The sequence below is a fragment of the Penaeus vannamei genome, chromosome 3 (genome assembly GCF_042767895.1).
Source record: "Penaeus vannamei isolate JL-2024 chromosome 3, ASM4276789v1, whole genome shotgun sequence".
Taxonomy (NCBI): Eukaryota; Metazoa; Arthropoda; class Malacostraca; order Decapoda; family Penaeidae; genus Penaeus; species Penaeus vannamei.
In genome coordinates this window covers 3470103-3485807 of record NC_091551.1, presented here as the reverse complement: position 1 = coordinate 3485807, position 15705 = coordinate 3470103, and the positions used below count along the sequence as shown (strand labels likewise).

The 15705-nt window shown below is 50.1% G+C and overlaps 1 protein-coding gene across 4 annotated transcripts in view; it reads left to right on the top strand.

Annotated features, from left to right (window-relative positions):
- The window catches only part of LOC113812939 (apoptosis-resistant E3 ubiquitin protein ligase 1), a 186965-nt gene that overhangs the window by 162596 nt on the left and 8664 nt on the right, over positions 1–15705 (top strand). For all 4 annotated transcript variants that reach the window (XM_070140204.1, XM_070140199.1, XM_070140219.1 and 1 more), the window contains one exon: positions 15022–15206. In XM_070140204.1, coding sequence (XP_069996305.1) covers positions 15022–15206 — 185 coding nt within the window. The remainder of the gene's footprint in view (positions 1–15021; positions 15207–15705) is intronic.

Here is a 15705-nt window from a genome sequence, read left to right as displayed (position 1 = left end):
ATTATTATTATTATTATTATTATTATTATTATTATTATTATTATATATTTTTAGGAAATATACTTTTGGTTATTATCCTGTAGATGGATTTATAATTATGATGATGATAATGATAGTGATGCTAATGTGTTTTGGATAATTATGTGATGATAATATGTTTTTTTATAATAATGTGATGATAATGATATTAATAATGATGATGATTGTGACGGCGATGATGGTTTTCATGGAAATAAAATGATTACAGTATGATAAATAACGGTGGACTTGTGCTCTTTTTGCCGCCCACGAATAGCTACTTGTCCGTCGCATTTCGTCCTCTGTCCGTTTTTTACTGTTTGCGAGGAATCGGACACTGGGACTGGCTTCGGCTTCGGCTTCGGCTTCGGCTTTGGCTTCGGCTTCGGCTTCGGCTTCGGCTTCGGCGGGGGCGGCGGGGCGGCTGCGTTCGATACCGTGGCCGGGGATTAAGTTGACGTTTTCTTCGTTATGCTGCTGTTGAATATTCATTTTTTTGCTCCTCGCTCTTGTCGCCTTTCTCTCGCTCTTTCTGCTCTTTATACTTTCTCTTCTGTGTGTGTGTGTCTCTCTCTGTTTCGCTGTCTTATTTTCTCTCTCTGTTTCGCTGTCTTATTCTCTCTCTCTCTCTCTCTCTCTCTCTCTCTCTCTCTCTCTCTCTCTCTCTCTCTCTCTCTCTCTCTCCCCTTTTCTTTCTCTATTTTTTCTCTCCTTCTCCCTCCTTCTCTCGTTCAATCTGTCTATCCGTCTATCTGTCTGTCTATCTATCTATCTATCTATCTATCTATCTATCTATCTATCTATCTATCTTATTCACGAAATTTCGCACTGGCCCTCTCCCCTTTCCCCCTCCCTTATCTTGGGCAAGAAAGAAAAATAAGATAAAATAAAAAATATATAAAAAACGCAGACAAGAATCGGAAAGCCACGCTGTACCCCCCCCCCCCCCCGCCCCGCCAACGCCCGCTTAATGGCAGGGGGGGGAGGGGGTGATAGCCCGCAGGACACTTTGTGCATCTCTGGGTGCGTGTGTGTGGGTGTTGGGGTGAGGGGGAGGGGGGAGTTGAGTGTGCGTGTGTGTGTGTGTGTTTGAGTGCGTTGAGTGAGAGAGTGCGTTTGTGTGTGTGTGTGTGTGTATTTGAGTGCGTTGAGTGAGAGAGAGAGAGTGCGTTTGTGTGTGTGTGTGTATTTGAGTAAATGAGTGAGTTGAGTAAGAGAGAGAGAGTGTGTGTGTGTGTATGTCCGTGTCTGCGTGTATCCACGTATCCGCCAACGCCGTACGTCCACGGGGTTACAAAATGCGCCCAATAAGCTACCATTACACGTGTCTCCTTTGCGTGCGGGGCAATGCCAGCTGTGGGAATTAAAACGCCTCCTATCTACGACCTCTGTAGCCGGTGGTCCCCTTGCGGCAATAACCCCTCGAGGCTAGTATTATCTGCGCGCGTAAGGGGAGAAGGGGGGCGGAGAGGGTAGGAAGGAGGAAGAGAGGGGAGAGGGTAAAAAAAAAAAAAAAAGATAAAGGTGAGGAAGGGTCGTTAAGGTGGGGAAACTGGGGTGGAAGGAGGGATGGAGGGAGAGGGAGGAGAGAGGAGGGAGAGGAAGAGAGAGAGGGAAGGGAGGAAGGAGAGAAGGAGAGAGAGGAGAGAGAGGGAGGGAAGGAGAGAAGAGAGGGAGGGAGGAGAAGAGAGAGAGAGAGGGAGGGAGGGAAGGAGAGAGAGGGAAGGAAGGAGAGAGAGAGAGAGAGATGGAATAGACAGTGGCAAAGAAGACAGTAAGAGAAAGTGGTGGGCGAGAGAAATGCAGGAACCAAGAGAAAGAGAAAAAGTCAGCGCTTTGAGCAGTGAGTCCATGTACACGTGTGTGCGTGTTTTGTGTATCTATGTGCGGGTTCGTGTGTATCTTGGTGCGTGTCTTATGAGACATACACACTGAGTGCGTCGCTGTACATATCTGTTGTGGTTTTGTGTATGTCTCGCGTGTCCGTTTTGTATTTACACGTTTCTTGTATTTGTGTGTATACATGCATACATGATTACATACATAGATACATGTATGTATGTTTATATACATACATACATGCATATTTTCACACACACATACATACATACATATATATATATATATATATATATATATATATATATATATATATATATATATGTATATATATATATATATATATATATATATATATATATATATATATATATATATATATATATATATGTATATATATATATATATATATATATATATATATATATATATATATATATATATATATATATGCACGCATACATACATAAAAAGATACATAGATACATGCATGTGTTTATATACATACATACATACATGCATATATACACACATACATACATACATACATGCATATATACACACATACATACATACATACATGCGTGCATACGCAGATACATATGTATATATATATATATATATATATATATATATATATATATATATATATATATATATATACACATACGCACATTCACACATGCATACGTACATACAAAGATATGTAGATACATGCATACGCACATACATACATACATACATACATACATACATACATACATACATACATACATACATACATATAGATTCCTTAGGTGATATGTACGGTTTCTTATGACTCACGAACATTAGCAGAGCTTTCCTCGAACTTGGGGGGGCTTCAGTGTTGTTTATATCTGTAGCTCTGGCGTGTGTTTGTGTGGGTGTGTTTTGTTGTGTGTGGAAGAAAAAGTGCTTGACACGAGAATTGTATGTCAGTAGTACCTCCTCCTCCTCCTTCTCCCTCCCTCTCTCCCTCCTCCTCCTTCTCATTCCCCCTCTTCCTCCCTCCTTCTTTCTCTCTCTTCCTCCCTCCCTCTCTCCCTCTTCCTCCCTCTTCTCCTCTTCCTCCCTCTTCTCTCTCTCTTCCTCCTTCCTTCTCTCCCTTTTCCTTCCTCCCTCTCTCCTTCTTCCTCCCTCTCTCTCCCTCTTTCTCCCTCCCTCTCTCCCTCTTCCTCCCTCCGTCTCTTCCTCTTCCTCCCTCCCTTTCTCCCTCTTCCCATTATTTCATCCCAACCTCTGTTTCCTTTCTTCTTCCCTCCTGCCCTCCCCTCCCTTCCTTTCTTCCCCTTTCTCCCTTTCCTTCCTTCTCTCTCTTCTTCTTGTTCTCCCCACCACCTCCTCCTCCCCTCCTTCCCTCCTTTCCAACCCCCTTATCTCCTTCCAACCCCCCTCCCTCCTCTCATCTCTCCTCCTTCCCTCCCTCTCTCCCTCCTCCCTCCCTCCCCCCCCCCCTCCCTCCCCCCCCCCTCCCCCCCTCCCCCCTCCTTCCTCCCTCCTTCCCCTCCCCCGAAGTTCCGGAATCCGCGAACGAGGAACTCCAAGTGGTCTATGTTCTGTCGCGGAAAAAAAAAACAAATTCACCCAAGCGAGAGGGTGGTGGTGGTGGGGGTAGAGGGGGAGGGGTGGGGACAGGGGGGATGCTTGCTGGTGGGGAGGAGGGGGGTAGAGGGGGAGGGGAGAGGTGGGATGCCTGCTGGTGGGGGGAGGGGGAAGGGGGAGGGGGAAGGGGGAGGGAGGGGGATGGTTGCTGGTGGGGAGGAGGGGGATAGAGGGGGAGGGGGATGCCTGCTGGTGGGGAGGAGGGGGAGGGGGATGCCTGCTGGTGGGGAGGAGGGGGAGGGAGTAGGGAGTAGGGGGATGTTTACTGGTGGGGAGGGAGGGGGAAGGGGGAGGGGAGAGGGGGATGCCTACTGGTGGAGGGTTGGGGGAGAGGGGGATGGCTGGTATTGGAGAGGAGAGGGAGAGGGGAAGCCTGATGGTGGAGGGTTGGGGAGGGGGCATGGCTGGTGGTGGGGGAGGGGTGGAGGGGATGGGGGGGAGCTGAGAACAAGAAGCGGAAGTTGCTCCTGGTGGATGCTGAGCGCGGATGGTGGCGGCCCCCCCCCCCTCTCTCTCTCTCTCTTTTTTTAGTCTTCTTCCTTTCGTCTTCATTTTGGTCTTCTTGCTTTCTTCGCCTCTCGTCCCTTGATCGCCTTTCTTCTTCGCCTTCTATTTCTTGTTCGTCTACCGTTTTTTTTCTTCGTCTTCCATTGTTTTTTCATTTTCTTCGTCTTTAATTTTTTTCTTCTTCTTCGTCTTCGTCTTCAGTTTCCTTTTTTCTTGATTTACTTTCGTCTCCTCGTTCTTCCTCATTTTCTTCCTCTCCCTTTCCTTCGTCGTTACCTTCACCTTACTCTTCTTTCATCCATTTCCATCTTCGTCCATTCCTCTTTCTCCATTTACATCCTTTTCTCCCTATTTGTAATCTAATTCTCTACGTCGCTCCCTCTTTCTCCATTTATAGCCTCTTCTTTCTATTCGTATTCTAATTCCCTCTTTTATTCACATTCTTCTCCTTCCCCGCTTTCGTGAGTTTATGTGAAGCGCGAAGATTATGTCAGTGCACAGTCATTTAAATTTCCCTTTGTTCGATAAATTTAAAGTGTTTATATATATTTTTATTTTATTTTATATTCAGTGTGTTAATTTAGATTATGTTTTTTTTTATTCTTTCTCTTTCTCTATTTCTATCTATCTATCTGTCTATGTATTTGTCTGTCTTTTTTGCTCTTTCTGCCTTTCTTTCCTTTCCTTCTTTCTTTCTTTCTCTTTCTCTCTCTCTCTCTCTCTCTCTCTCTCTCTCTCTCTCTCTCTCTCTCTCTCTCTCTCTCTCTCTCTCTCTCTCTCTCTCTCTCTCTCTGTTTTTTATTCGGTGTGTTGGTGTAGATTAGTTTTGCCTTAAAATGGATTTCTTTTAACGCTTTCGGAATGTAAACAAAGGGCGGGGGATCAGCTGATTGGTTCTGCCGCACCTTTCGCTGTTTCCTTGTCTCTCTCTCTCTCTCTCTTTTTTTCTTTTTTTCCTTTTTTCGCCTTGTCTTGTCTTTAGTTTCGCCTTTTCTTTGTTCTCTCTTTTTCATTTTTCTTCTTTTCTTTTATTTTCTCTTCTTTTTCTTTATTTATTCTGTTCTTTTCTTTTCCTTTTCTTTCTGCTCTTCTCTTCCTTTTCTTTCTTTCTTCTCTTCTCTTCTTTCCTCTTCTATTCTGTCTCATCCTCTCATTCACTCTTCCTCCCCCTTTCTTCTATCTCCCTCTACATCCCATCCTCCTCCCTTACCCCCTACTTATCTTCCTCTCTCTCATCTCTCCTCTTTCTCTCATTTCGTCTCGCCCCCACCCCCACCTCCCCACCCCCACCCACCTCTTTCCACCCCCTCACCACCCCTCAAAAAAAAAAAGAAAAAAAGAAAAGAAAAGAAAAGAGAAAAAATCCCTTTCCTCCCCCTCACCACCCTTCAAAAAAAAAAAAAAAAGAAAAAAAGGGGAAAAAAGTCTGGTCGGGTACAGAGAATAAGTGTAATTTGTACATGGGGTCGATCGGTCTGTGGCGGAAACCTGGATCTTGTCGCTGCGTCCGAGAAGCCCTAGGGATCTGTGCCGTGCTGTGGCCGTGGCGCTGGGACACCCGGCCGGAGGTGGGGGTGGGCGCTATGGGTGTGCGGACACGGTGGGTGGTGTGGTTTTGTTTGTGCGTTTGTTTGTTTGTGTTTGTTTGTTTTTCTCTGTAGGTTTCTTTGTTTGTTTATATTTGTTTTTTCTCTCGCTGTCTTTGTCTGTTTTTTTCTCTTTATTCGTTTCTCTCTTTCTTTCTTTCTTTCTTTCTTTCTTTCTTTCTTTCTTTCTTTCTTTCTTTCTTTCTTTCTTTCTTTCTTTCTTTCTTTCTCTCTCTCTCTCTCTCTCTCTCTCTCTCTCTCTCTCTCTCTCTCTCTCTCTCTCTCTCTCTCTCTCTCTCTCTCTCTCTCTCTCTCTTTCTCTCTTTCTCTCTTTCTCTCTGTATGTATGTATGTGTATTACGCATATGCCTATACAACACATACAAATACACCCGCACACGCAATGTATACACACAAAAGCATACACACACTCGAACGTGCGATGATCAGCGGAGGCGAAAAAGTAGGTCAGAGGCAGAAAAAGATAAAATGTATGGGGGAGAGAAGTAGCACAAAGGACCCAGTAACCCAGATTTGGATGTTGCTGTTGGATATGGAGGAGGAGAGGGAGAGAGGGGAAGAGAGAGGGAGGGAGGAGGAGGGAGGAGAGGGAAGAGGAGGGAGGGAGGGGGAGAGGGAGGAGGAAGGGAGAGGGAAAGAGAGGGAAGGAGGAAGGAGAGAGGGAGGGTGAGAGAGAGAGGGAAGGAGGAAGGGAGAGGGAGAGAGAGGGAGGGAGGAAGGGAGAGAGAGAGAGTGGAAGGAAGAGGGAAAGAGAGGGAGGAGGAAGGGAGAGAGAGACGACTCAAAAAAGGAAGGGAGGGCAGAAGGACGAGGAGCGGAGGAACGGCCGCAGGAAGAGGTCCTCCAGAGCTGGGATTAAGCCTGGCGTCCCGGGGTCCTGGCGGCGGGGTCCTGGCGGCGGGGTCCATCGGCGAGTCTTGGGGTCCGCTGCTGTGTGCGTTGTGCTCTGGGACCCTGGAAGAGAATGAAAGTGAAGGGGCAACGTGGAGGGCGGATGCGATGTACGTAGTAAACAAGAAGAAGGAGAAAAACACGAAAATAAAGCGAGTGAGAGAGAGAGAGCGTGTTTTTGTCATTCTCTTTTTTTTCGTTTTCTTTCCTTTATTTATTTCCTTGTTTTTCTTCGTTTTCTTTCCTTTATTTGTTTCCCTTTTTTCGCTTTGTTTTCTTTATCTTTTTCCCTCTTTTTCTTACTTTCCCTTTGTTGTCGTTGTCTTTCCCTCTTCTCTTTTCTTGCTCCCCTTTCATTTCCGTTTTCTAATTGTCTTCACTTTTTTCTTGATTTTATTTTATTTTTCGCTTTTCCTTCCTCTTTCCTTCTCCCGCTCGCCCCTCATTTCTCCCCCCTCCCCCTCTCTCACCCACTTCCCCTCCCATTTCATGTCTTTGTTCACTGTCCTTCTCCATCTCCCCCCCTTTGTTCTTTTTTCTCCCCTTCTCGCATCCTCAATCTCATCAACTACATTCCATTTCCTCCCCCTCCTTTTCTTCCTCCTTCTCCCATTTTCTTCCTCCTCCTCCTTTTCTTCCTCCTCTTCCTCTATCTCCAAGTCCTTCTTCTTCTTCTTCTTTCCTCTGCTTCCTGTTTTCTTATCTTTTATCTTCCTCCATCTCCGCCTCCCCCTTCCTCCTCGTTCTTCCTTCCTCCTCCATCTCCACCCCTCCTCTTCCTCCTCCTCCTCCCCTCTCTTCTTTCTCCTCTTCCTCCTTCTTATCATCTTCCTCCTTCTTATCATCTTCCTCCTCCACCTCCTCCCACCCTCCTCTTCCTCTTCCTCCTCCACCTCCTCCCACCCTCTTCCTCCACCTCCCCCCTCCTCCTCCACCTCCTCCCTCCTCTTCTTCTTCCTCCTCCCTCCTCTTCCCTCCCCCTTCCTCCACCTCCTCCCTCCTCTTCCTCTTCCTCCAACCCCCTCCTCCTCCTCCTCCTCCTCCTCCTCCTCCTCCTCCTCCTCCTCCTCCTCCTCCTCTTTGTTCACAGGGATCTTCCTTCCCCGCTGCGCCAAATCTCCGGAATTTCTTGCCCTCTCTCTCTCTCGCGCGCGCACAGTAGCGAGGGAGAATTCAATCTGCTGGGCGGTTTTCTCTCCTTTTATTCCCTTTTCTTGGCGTTTCTCCCCTTTTGTCTCCTTTTCGTTTCATTTCTGATTTTAACTGGATGGAATATCCCCTCTTTCTCTTTTTCTCTCTTTCTCTTTCTCTTTCTCTCTCTCTTTCTCTTTCTCTTTTCTCTCTCTCTTTCTCTTTCTCTTTTCTCTCTCTCTCTCTCTCTCTCTCTCTCTCTCTCTCTCTCTCTCTCTCTCTCTCTCTCTCTCTCTCTCTCTCTCTCTCTCTCTCTCTCTCTCTCTCTCTCTCTCTCGACAGGGAGGGGATGAGAACCGACGGAAGATTGAAGGAAAAGGAAGGAGGAAGGAAGGAGGACGAGAAGGGGCCCGAGGAAGGGGGGGGTGAAACGAGGGAGGAGGAGGAGGAGAAGAACTGGGGAATGGAGGAGGAGGAGAGGAGGACCGAAGGAAAGGGAGGGGAAGAAGGAAGAGAGAGGCGCCCTCGTGACAAGTCTTTTCTTGCTCTCGCCTTGTCTTCTTCGTCTTCTTCTTCTTCTTCTTCTTCTTCTTCTTCTTCTTCTTCTTCTTCTTCTTCTTCTTCTTCTTCTTCTTCTTCTTCTTCTTCTTCTTCTTCTTCTTCTTCTTCTTCTAACAACCTCCCCCCCCCCCCATCCTCATTCTCCTCCTTCTCCTTTTCCTCCCCCTCCTCCCTCTTCTCCTCTCTCTCTCTCTCGCTCTCTCGCTCTCTCTCTCTCTCTCTCTCTCTCTCTCTCTCTCTCTCTCTCTCTCTCTCTCTCTCTCTCTCTCTCTCTCTCTCTCTCTCTCTCTCTCTCTCTCTCTCTCCCTCCCTCCCTCCCTCCCTCTTCTCTCTCTCTCTCTCTCTCTCTCTCTCTCTCTCTCTCTCTCTCTCTCTCTCTCTCTCTCTCTCTCTCTCTCTCTCTCTCTCTCTCTCTGTCTGTCTGTCTGTCTGTCTGTCTCTCTCTCTCTCTCTCTCTATCTCGCTCTCACTCTCTCTCTCTCTCTCTCTCTCTCTCTCTCTCTCTCTCTCTCTCTCTGTCTCTCTCTGTCTCTCTCTGTCTCTGTTTCTGTCTCTCTCTCCTTCCCTCACTCCCTCCCTCCCTCCCTCCTCTCTCTCTCTCTCTCTCTCTCTCTCTCTCTCTCTCTCTCTCTCTATCTCTCTATCTCTCTCTCTCTCTCTCGCTCTCTCTCTCGCTCTCGCTCTCTCTCCCCCTCCCCCTCCCTTTCTCTCTATCAGTCTATCTATCTATCTATCTAAGGAGAGCGTTTTGCAGGAATGGCGACGAGCAACAGATTCCCGCACACACACACACACACACAAAAAGGGTCATTGCTGTAAATCACGAGAATCAATAACAGAGAGGGAGAGGGGGGGAGGGAGGGATAAAGGCAGAGGCAGAGAGAGAGGGAGGGAGGGAGGGAGGGAGGGGGTTAAAAGGCAGAGGCAGAGAGGGAGGGAGGGGGTAAAGGCAGAGGGAGGGGGGTAAAGGCAGAGGCAGAGAGGGAGGGGGAGGGAGGTAAAGGCAGAGGGAGGGAGGGAGGGAGAGGGAGGGGGTGGTAAAGGCAGAGAGGGAGGGAGGGAGGGAGGGGGGTTAAAGGCAGAGGCAGAGAGGGAGGGAGGGGGTAAAGGCAGAGGGAGGGGGGTAAAGGCAGAGGCAGAGAGGGAGGGAGGAGGGGTGGTAAAGGCAGAGAGGGAGGGAGGGAGGGGTGGTAAAGGCAGAGAGGGAGGGAAGAGGGGAGAGGGAGAGGGAGAGGGCGACAAAGGCAGGGGCAGAAAGGGAGAAGTAGAGAGTAAGGGATGGAGAGAATAGGAAGGAGAGAGAGACACACAGGCAGACAGACAGACATAGAAGAAAGAGAAGAAAAAGAGAATGACACGAAGAAACGGAAAGAGAAGGGAGTGGGAGGAAAGAAATGAGAGTGACAGAGAGGCAGAGAAGGAGAGAGAGACAGACAAGCAAAGAAGGTGGAAGGGTGAGGAGGAGTGAGAGAGACCGAAAAGAAAGGAGAGAGAAAGAGAAAGAGACGGAGAGACCCAAGTAGTAACTCGATAGTCATTTTTTCCCCCTTTCCATTTGTTTTACTTCTTTATTTACTCTTTTTTACTTGTTTTGGCATTTATTCCGCTCGTTCTTTGTGTGCATTTTTTTCAAACTTATGTTATTTAGTGCTTTCTCTTCTTCTTTTTATCGCTCTCACTCTTTTATTGCGCGTTGTTCTTGTTCTTCATGCTGCTGTTATTGGGGGTGGGGGTGGGGGGTTCGGCATTGCGTAGTGTATTTTCTTATTGTTTTTTTTTATGGGGATAAATGCTTGTTGTTTTGTATTTATTGTGGGTGGCGGGTCAAAAGTTTTGTTTTATCTTACTGTTTTTTTATCATTTCCCTTAACATGTATCAGCCTCATTATCGCCATAACCAGTACTATGCCTCCTTTTCCCTCTCCTCTTCCTCTTCTACCTCCTCCTCCTCCACTTCTTCCTCCCTCTTCCTCCTCCTCCCCCTCCACCACCATCACCTCCTCCTCCTCCTCCTCCCCCTCCCCCGCCTCCTCCTCCTCCTCCTCCTCCTCCTCCTCCCCCGTCCACCCTCTCTTCCCTTTCTCCTCCTCCTCTTCCTAAACCTTCTCCTCCTCCCCCCACTTCCCCCTGTACCCCCCCCATATAATCCTTCATCCCAAAATCAATTATCACGTGAATAATTCTGCGGCGGATCAAGCGGCCGCCGTTTTGATATGCAAGCTTCCATCGCCCTCGAAGCAGCTATTCCGCCTCACCGCCCGAGGCATTCCCCAGACCAGTCCATTCCTCCTCCTCATTCCCCTCCTCCTCCTCGTTCTCCTTCTCCATCTTCTCCTCGTTCTCTTTCTCCTCCTCCTCGTTCTCCTTCTCCTTCTCCATCTTCTCCTCCTCCTCGTTCTCCTTCTTGTCCATCTTCTCCTCTTCCTCCTCCTCCTCGTTCTCTCAGCCTGTTCTCCTCCTCCTCCTCGTTCTCCTCCTCCTCTCCCCCTCCTCCTCCTCCTCGTTCTCCTTCTCCATCTTCTCCTCCTCCTCCTCCTCCTCTCCCCCTCCTCCTCCTCCTCCTCCTCGTTCTCCTTCTCCATCTTCTCCTCCTCCTCCTCCTCTCCCCCTCCTCCTCCTCCTCCTCGTTCTCCTTCTCCATCTTCTCCCTTCCTCCTCCTCCTCCTCCTCCTCGTTCTCTTTCTCCATCTTCTCCTCCTCCACCATCACCTCCTCCCCTCTTCCTCCTCCCTCCTCCTCCTCCTCCTCCTCGTTCTCCTTCTCCATCTTCTCCTCCTCCCTCCCTCCCTCCTCTCCCCCTCCTCCTCCTCCTCGTTCTCCTTCCCCTTCCTCCTCCTCCTCCTCCCTCTCCCCCTCCTCCTCCTCCTCCCTCGTTCTCCTTCTCCATCTTCTCCCTCCTCCTCCTCCTCCCACCTCCCCCCCCCTCCCCTCCTCCCTCCGCCTCCTCCTCCGCCTCCTCCTCCTCCTGGTTCTCCTTCTTTTCCTCATTCTTCTCCTCTTTCTCCTCCACCATCACCTCCTCCTTCTCCTCCTACTCCATCACGTCCTCCTCCTCCTCCTCCTCCCTTTCCTCCTCCCACCTCTTCTTCCTCCTCCTCCTACCTCTTCTTCCTCCCCCTCCTCCACTCAAGCACTTTTCGTCCTCTCGCTCCCTCACCCGCGCTCGCCTGCTTGCCTGCTTGCCTGCTTGCCTGCTTGCCTGCTTGCTGTCAGCTCCCTGTGGCTGACGACGGGATCGGGAGGTCGCTCGGATAGTTTGGCTTGCGGGTGTCAGCGCGCGGGCTGACTGTGACCCTCCCTCTTTTTTGTCTCTTATTGTTTTATTTTTGGTTTTCTTCTTTTTGTTGTTGTTTTTTTGTTTCTTTTTTTCCTGTTTTCTGCTCTTCTTCCTCCTCCTCCTCGTTCTTCTTCTTCTTCATCTCTTCCTCCTCCTCCCTTCCTTCTCCTCCTCCTTCTCCTTCTCCCCCGTCCCCCCTCTCTTCCTTTTCTCCTCCTCCTCCTCCCTTCTCCTCCTCCTTCTCCTCCTCCTCCTCCTCCTTCTCCTCCTGCTCCCTCTCCTCCTCCTCCTTCTCCGCCTCCTCCTCCTCCTCCTCCTCCTTCTCCTTCTCCCTCTCCTCCTCCTCCTCCTTCTCCCTCTCCTCATCTTCCTCCTCCTTCTCCCTCTCTTCATCTTCCTCCTCTTTCTCCTCCCTCTCTTCATCTTCCTCCTCCTTCTCCCTCTCTTCATCTCTCCTCCTCCTTCTCCCTCTCTTCCTCCTCCTCCTCCTTCTCCCTCTCCTCCTCCTCCTCCTCCTCCTCCTCCTCCTCCTTCTCCTCCTTCCTGCCTGGGTGGAACAATTTGGTTGTTGACTTTGAATATTTGCTTAATTGATGTTTTTTGTGTGTGTGTGTGTGTATGGGTGCGTGTGTGTGTGTGTGTGTGTGTGTGTGTGTGTGTGTGTGTGTGTGTGTGTGTGTGTGTGTGTGTGTGTGTGCAATGCGTAGTGTCGCGGTTGCTGGGCGTGTGTCTGCTTTTGTGTGTTCGTGCGCGCGTGTGAGTGTAGAGTTTGAGTATGTTATGGACGTTAAAAATAGCCGTGGAATGCCTTAATTACTGGAGATCGAGTGACGAAATTCTCTCTCTCTCTCTCTCTCTCTCTCTCTCTCTCTCTCTCTCTCTCTCTCTCTCTCTCTCTCTCTCTCTCTCTCTCTCTCTCTCTCTCTCGCTCTCTCTTTCTCTCTCTCTCTATATATATATCCCCTCCCTTTCCTTCCTCTCCCCTTCCCCTCCCTTCCCCCTCCCCCTCCCCTTCCCCCTCCTTCCGCTATGTCCCCCTGCTTCCCTGACCTTTCCGACGTGCTTCCTGTGTCGAGTCGACCTTTGCGTATGATCGATCAGAGACCACGGAATACGAAACTCATCTAGCCCTTCCCCTCCTTCCCCTCCTCCCCTCTTCCCCTCTTCCCTCTTCTCTCTTCCCCCCTTCCCTCTTCTCTCATCCTCTTCCTCTTCTCCCTTCCCCCTCTTCCCTCTTCCTCTTTCCCTCTTCCGTCTTCCTTCATCTTCTTCCACCTTCTCCCTCATTCTCTTCCCCTTTCCCCTCTTCCTCTTTCCCCTCTTCCCTCATTCTCTTCCCCTTTCCCCTCTTCCCTCTTCCCTCATTCTCTTCCCCTTTCCCGCTACCGCTCCTTTCATTTTCCCCTTCCCACCTCTCCTTCCTCCTTCCCTCTTCCTCTTTCTCACTTTCCCCCGACCATTTGTCTTCCCCCCTTCCTTCTTCCCTCTTCCCTTTCCCCTTTCCTTCCACCTTCCACCTTCCCTCTTCCCTCTTCCCTTCCACCTTCCCTCTTCCCTTCCCCCTTTCCTCCTCCCTTTCCCTCTTCCCTTCCCTCTTCCCTCCCCCCCTTCCCCGATCGCTTCCGGTTCCTAAAGCCCGTGATTCGCCGTGGACTAAGAGTCTCGTGGAATCCGCACACTTGTGGCTTCGCAGCTGGTTACGTAATGCAGGCTGTTCTTGTTCATTTTGCCTCGTGTGAATGGCTGTGTGTTTGCGTGTTTGCGTGTTTGTGTGTATTTTTGGTTGTGGGCGTTTTTAGAGAGAGTGACAGACGTTTGCGATCACGCGCGCGCACACACACACACACATACATACATACACGCACACGCACACGCACACGCACACATACACACACACTCACACATACACTCACACATACACATACACGCATGCACGGACGCAAACGTGTGTGTATGTGTGTGCGTGTGTGTATGTATTTATGTATGTGCGTGTGTGTATAATAACGTTCAAAGCTTCTGCATCGGTGTCGTTCTGTTCCTCACCTGTGGCGTGGAAATATCTACGGATATCTGCCGCCACGTTTAACATCCGGCGTGGCGGTGGCGTGGCGGCGGCGGGAGGCGACCAACTTGCAACGGTAACAACGACGAAGGGAAGGACAAGAAAACACGTGACTGTGCCGAAGGGTCGTGTCGCTGTTGCCTCGTCAGGGTATATTTATATGTATTTTTTTTTTCTTTCTTTGTCCTTCCCTTCGTCGTTCCTGTGGCAGTCTGTTCCGTCATAAATAACACACAGGAAGGCTACCGGGCATGGAGCTGCTGGGACGGAGGCGAGGAAGTGTTGTCTTGAAATTAACGTCAGGTCATTTTCAGTTTAAGTTTGTATGATGTTGTTGTTTTGTTTCATCGGATTTATATGTTTGTTTTATCGTGGTTTTTTTTTAGGTGTGTCGTATGGTTAGAAAAAACTTTTATCACTCGGAATGGAAACGTATCGTATTATTATTAGTATTTTTATTATTATTATTATTTTTTTTAATGTCATCCTTACGGAAACGATCTCACTAGAATTGGCAGAGAGAGAGAGAGAGAGAGAGAGAGAGAGAGAGAGAGAGAGAGAGAGAGAGAGAGAGAGAGAGAGAGAGAGAGAGAGAGAGAGAGAGAGAGAGAGAGAGAGAGAGAGAGAGAGGGGGGGGGGGAAGGAGAGAGAGTAAGAGAAGAGAAGAGAGAGGCGAAGAGTCGCGAAAGAGAGCAAAAGCGAGAGAGCGAGAGAGCGGGAGAGCCAGAGAGCGAGACAGACAGAGAGCGGGAGAGCCAGGGCGAGTGCCAACGTGCGGGGTGACAAGGTACGAGCGTCCATCAGCAGCACGTCGGCTGCGCCACGTTCGCCAGCCGCGGTTTTACTACAGCTGGAGTTTCCCCGCGCTCTTGCTGCACTCCTCCCAGACGGCGACGCGCACCTGTGGAGTGGGTGTTGCTGTCTGCGGGCGTTGGTTCGTGTGTGTGTGTGTGTGTTTGCGTTGGTTGGCGTGTTGTTGCTTGTGTTTGTGTTTGTTTTGTTTTGTTTTATTTGTTTTTGTGTGTACGTTGTGTTCTTTGTTCTGCTTGTTTTGGGAGGTTTGCGGGAAATGGTGGGTGGATTCGTTGTGTGTAATTTTATAGCGTTCCTTCGTTTTAAATTTTTGTTTATGTTTCTCTCTATATGTCTGTCTGTCTGTCTGTCTGTCTCTCTCTCTCTCTCTCTACGCTCTCTCTCTCTCACTCTCTCAGCCTCTCTCTCTCTCTTCTCTCTCTCTCTCTCTCTCTCTCTCTCTCTCTCTCTCTCTCTTTCTCTCCTTCTCTCTCTCTCTGTCTCTCTCTCTCTCTCTCTCTCTTTCTATCTATCTCTCTTTCTTTCTCTCCCACTTCTCTCTCTCTCTCTCTCTGTCTCTCTTTCTCTCTCTCAGCCCCTCCCAGCATACCTGCTTTCCTCCCCCTCCCCTCCCTCTTTTTCCCCCCGCCCCTCCCCGCCCCTCCCCTCGCCCAGCGGTAACTAACGCCCCCCTCCTTCCTTCTCCCTCGCAGTGTTATGTGCGGTGGGGGCGGCGCTAAGCGGGTGGGCGTGGTGGGTGATGACGCGTCGGTCGGCACCCAAGCCCGGCCTCCTCCACCTGTTCACGGGCAAGTACCTCCACCCGCAGCGCTGCTCGACGACCTTCCACTGGGACGACCCCTCCACCGTCGGCACCACTGTGGCCTTCACTGTCCAGGTGAGTGGGTGGGTGTGGTGTGTGGTGTGGTGGGGATGGGTGGGTTTGGTGTGGGGGTTGGGGGGTTGGAGGGGGGTAAGGGTAGGGGTGAGTGGGGTGTGGGGGTGGGGGGTTGGAGGGGGGAAGGGTAGGGGTGAGTGGGGTGTGGGGGTGGGGGGTTGGAGGGCTGAGTGGGGTGTGTGTGGGGGGTTGGAGGGGTGAGTGGGGTGTGGGGGTGGGGGTTGGGGGGTTGGAGGGGGTAAGGGGGTTGGGGGGTTGGAGGGGGGTAAGGGTAGAGGTAAGTGGGGTGTGGGGGTGGGGGGTTGGAGGGGGGAAGGGTAGGGGTGAGGGGTGTGGGGGTGGGGGGTTGGAGGGCTGAGTGGGGTGTGTGTGGGGGGTTGGAGGGGTGAGTGGGGTGTGGGGGTGGGGGTTGGGGGGTTGGAGGGGGTAAGGGGGTTGGGGGGTTGGAGGGGGGTAAGGGTAGAGGTAAGTGGGGTGTGGGGGTGGGGGGTTGGAGGGG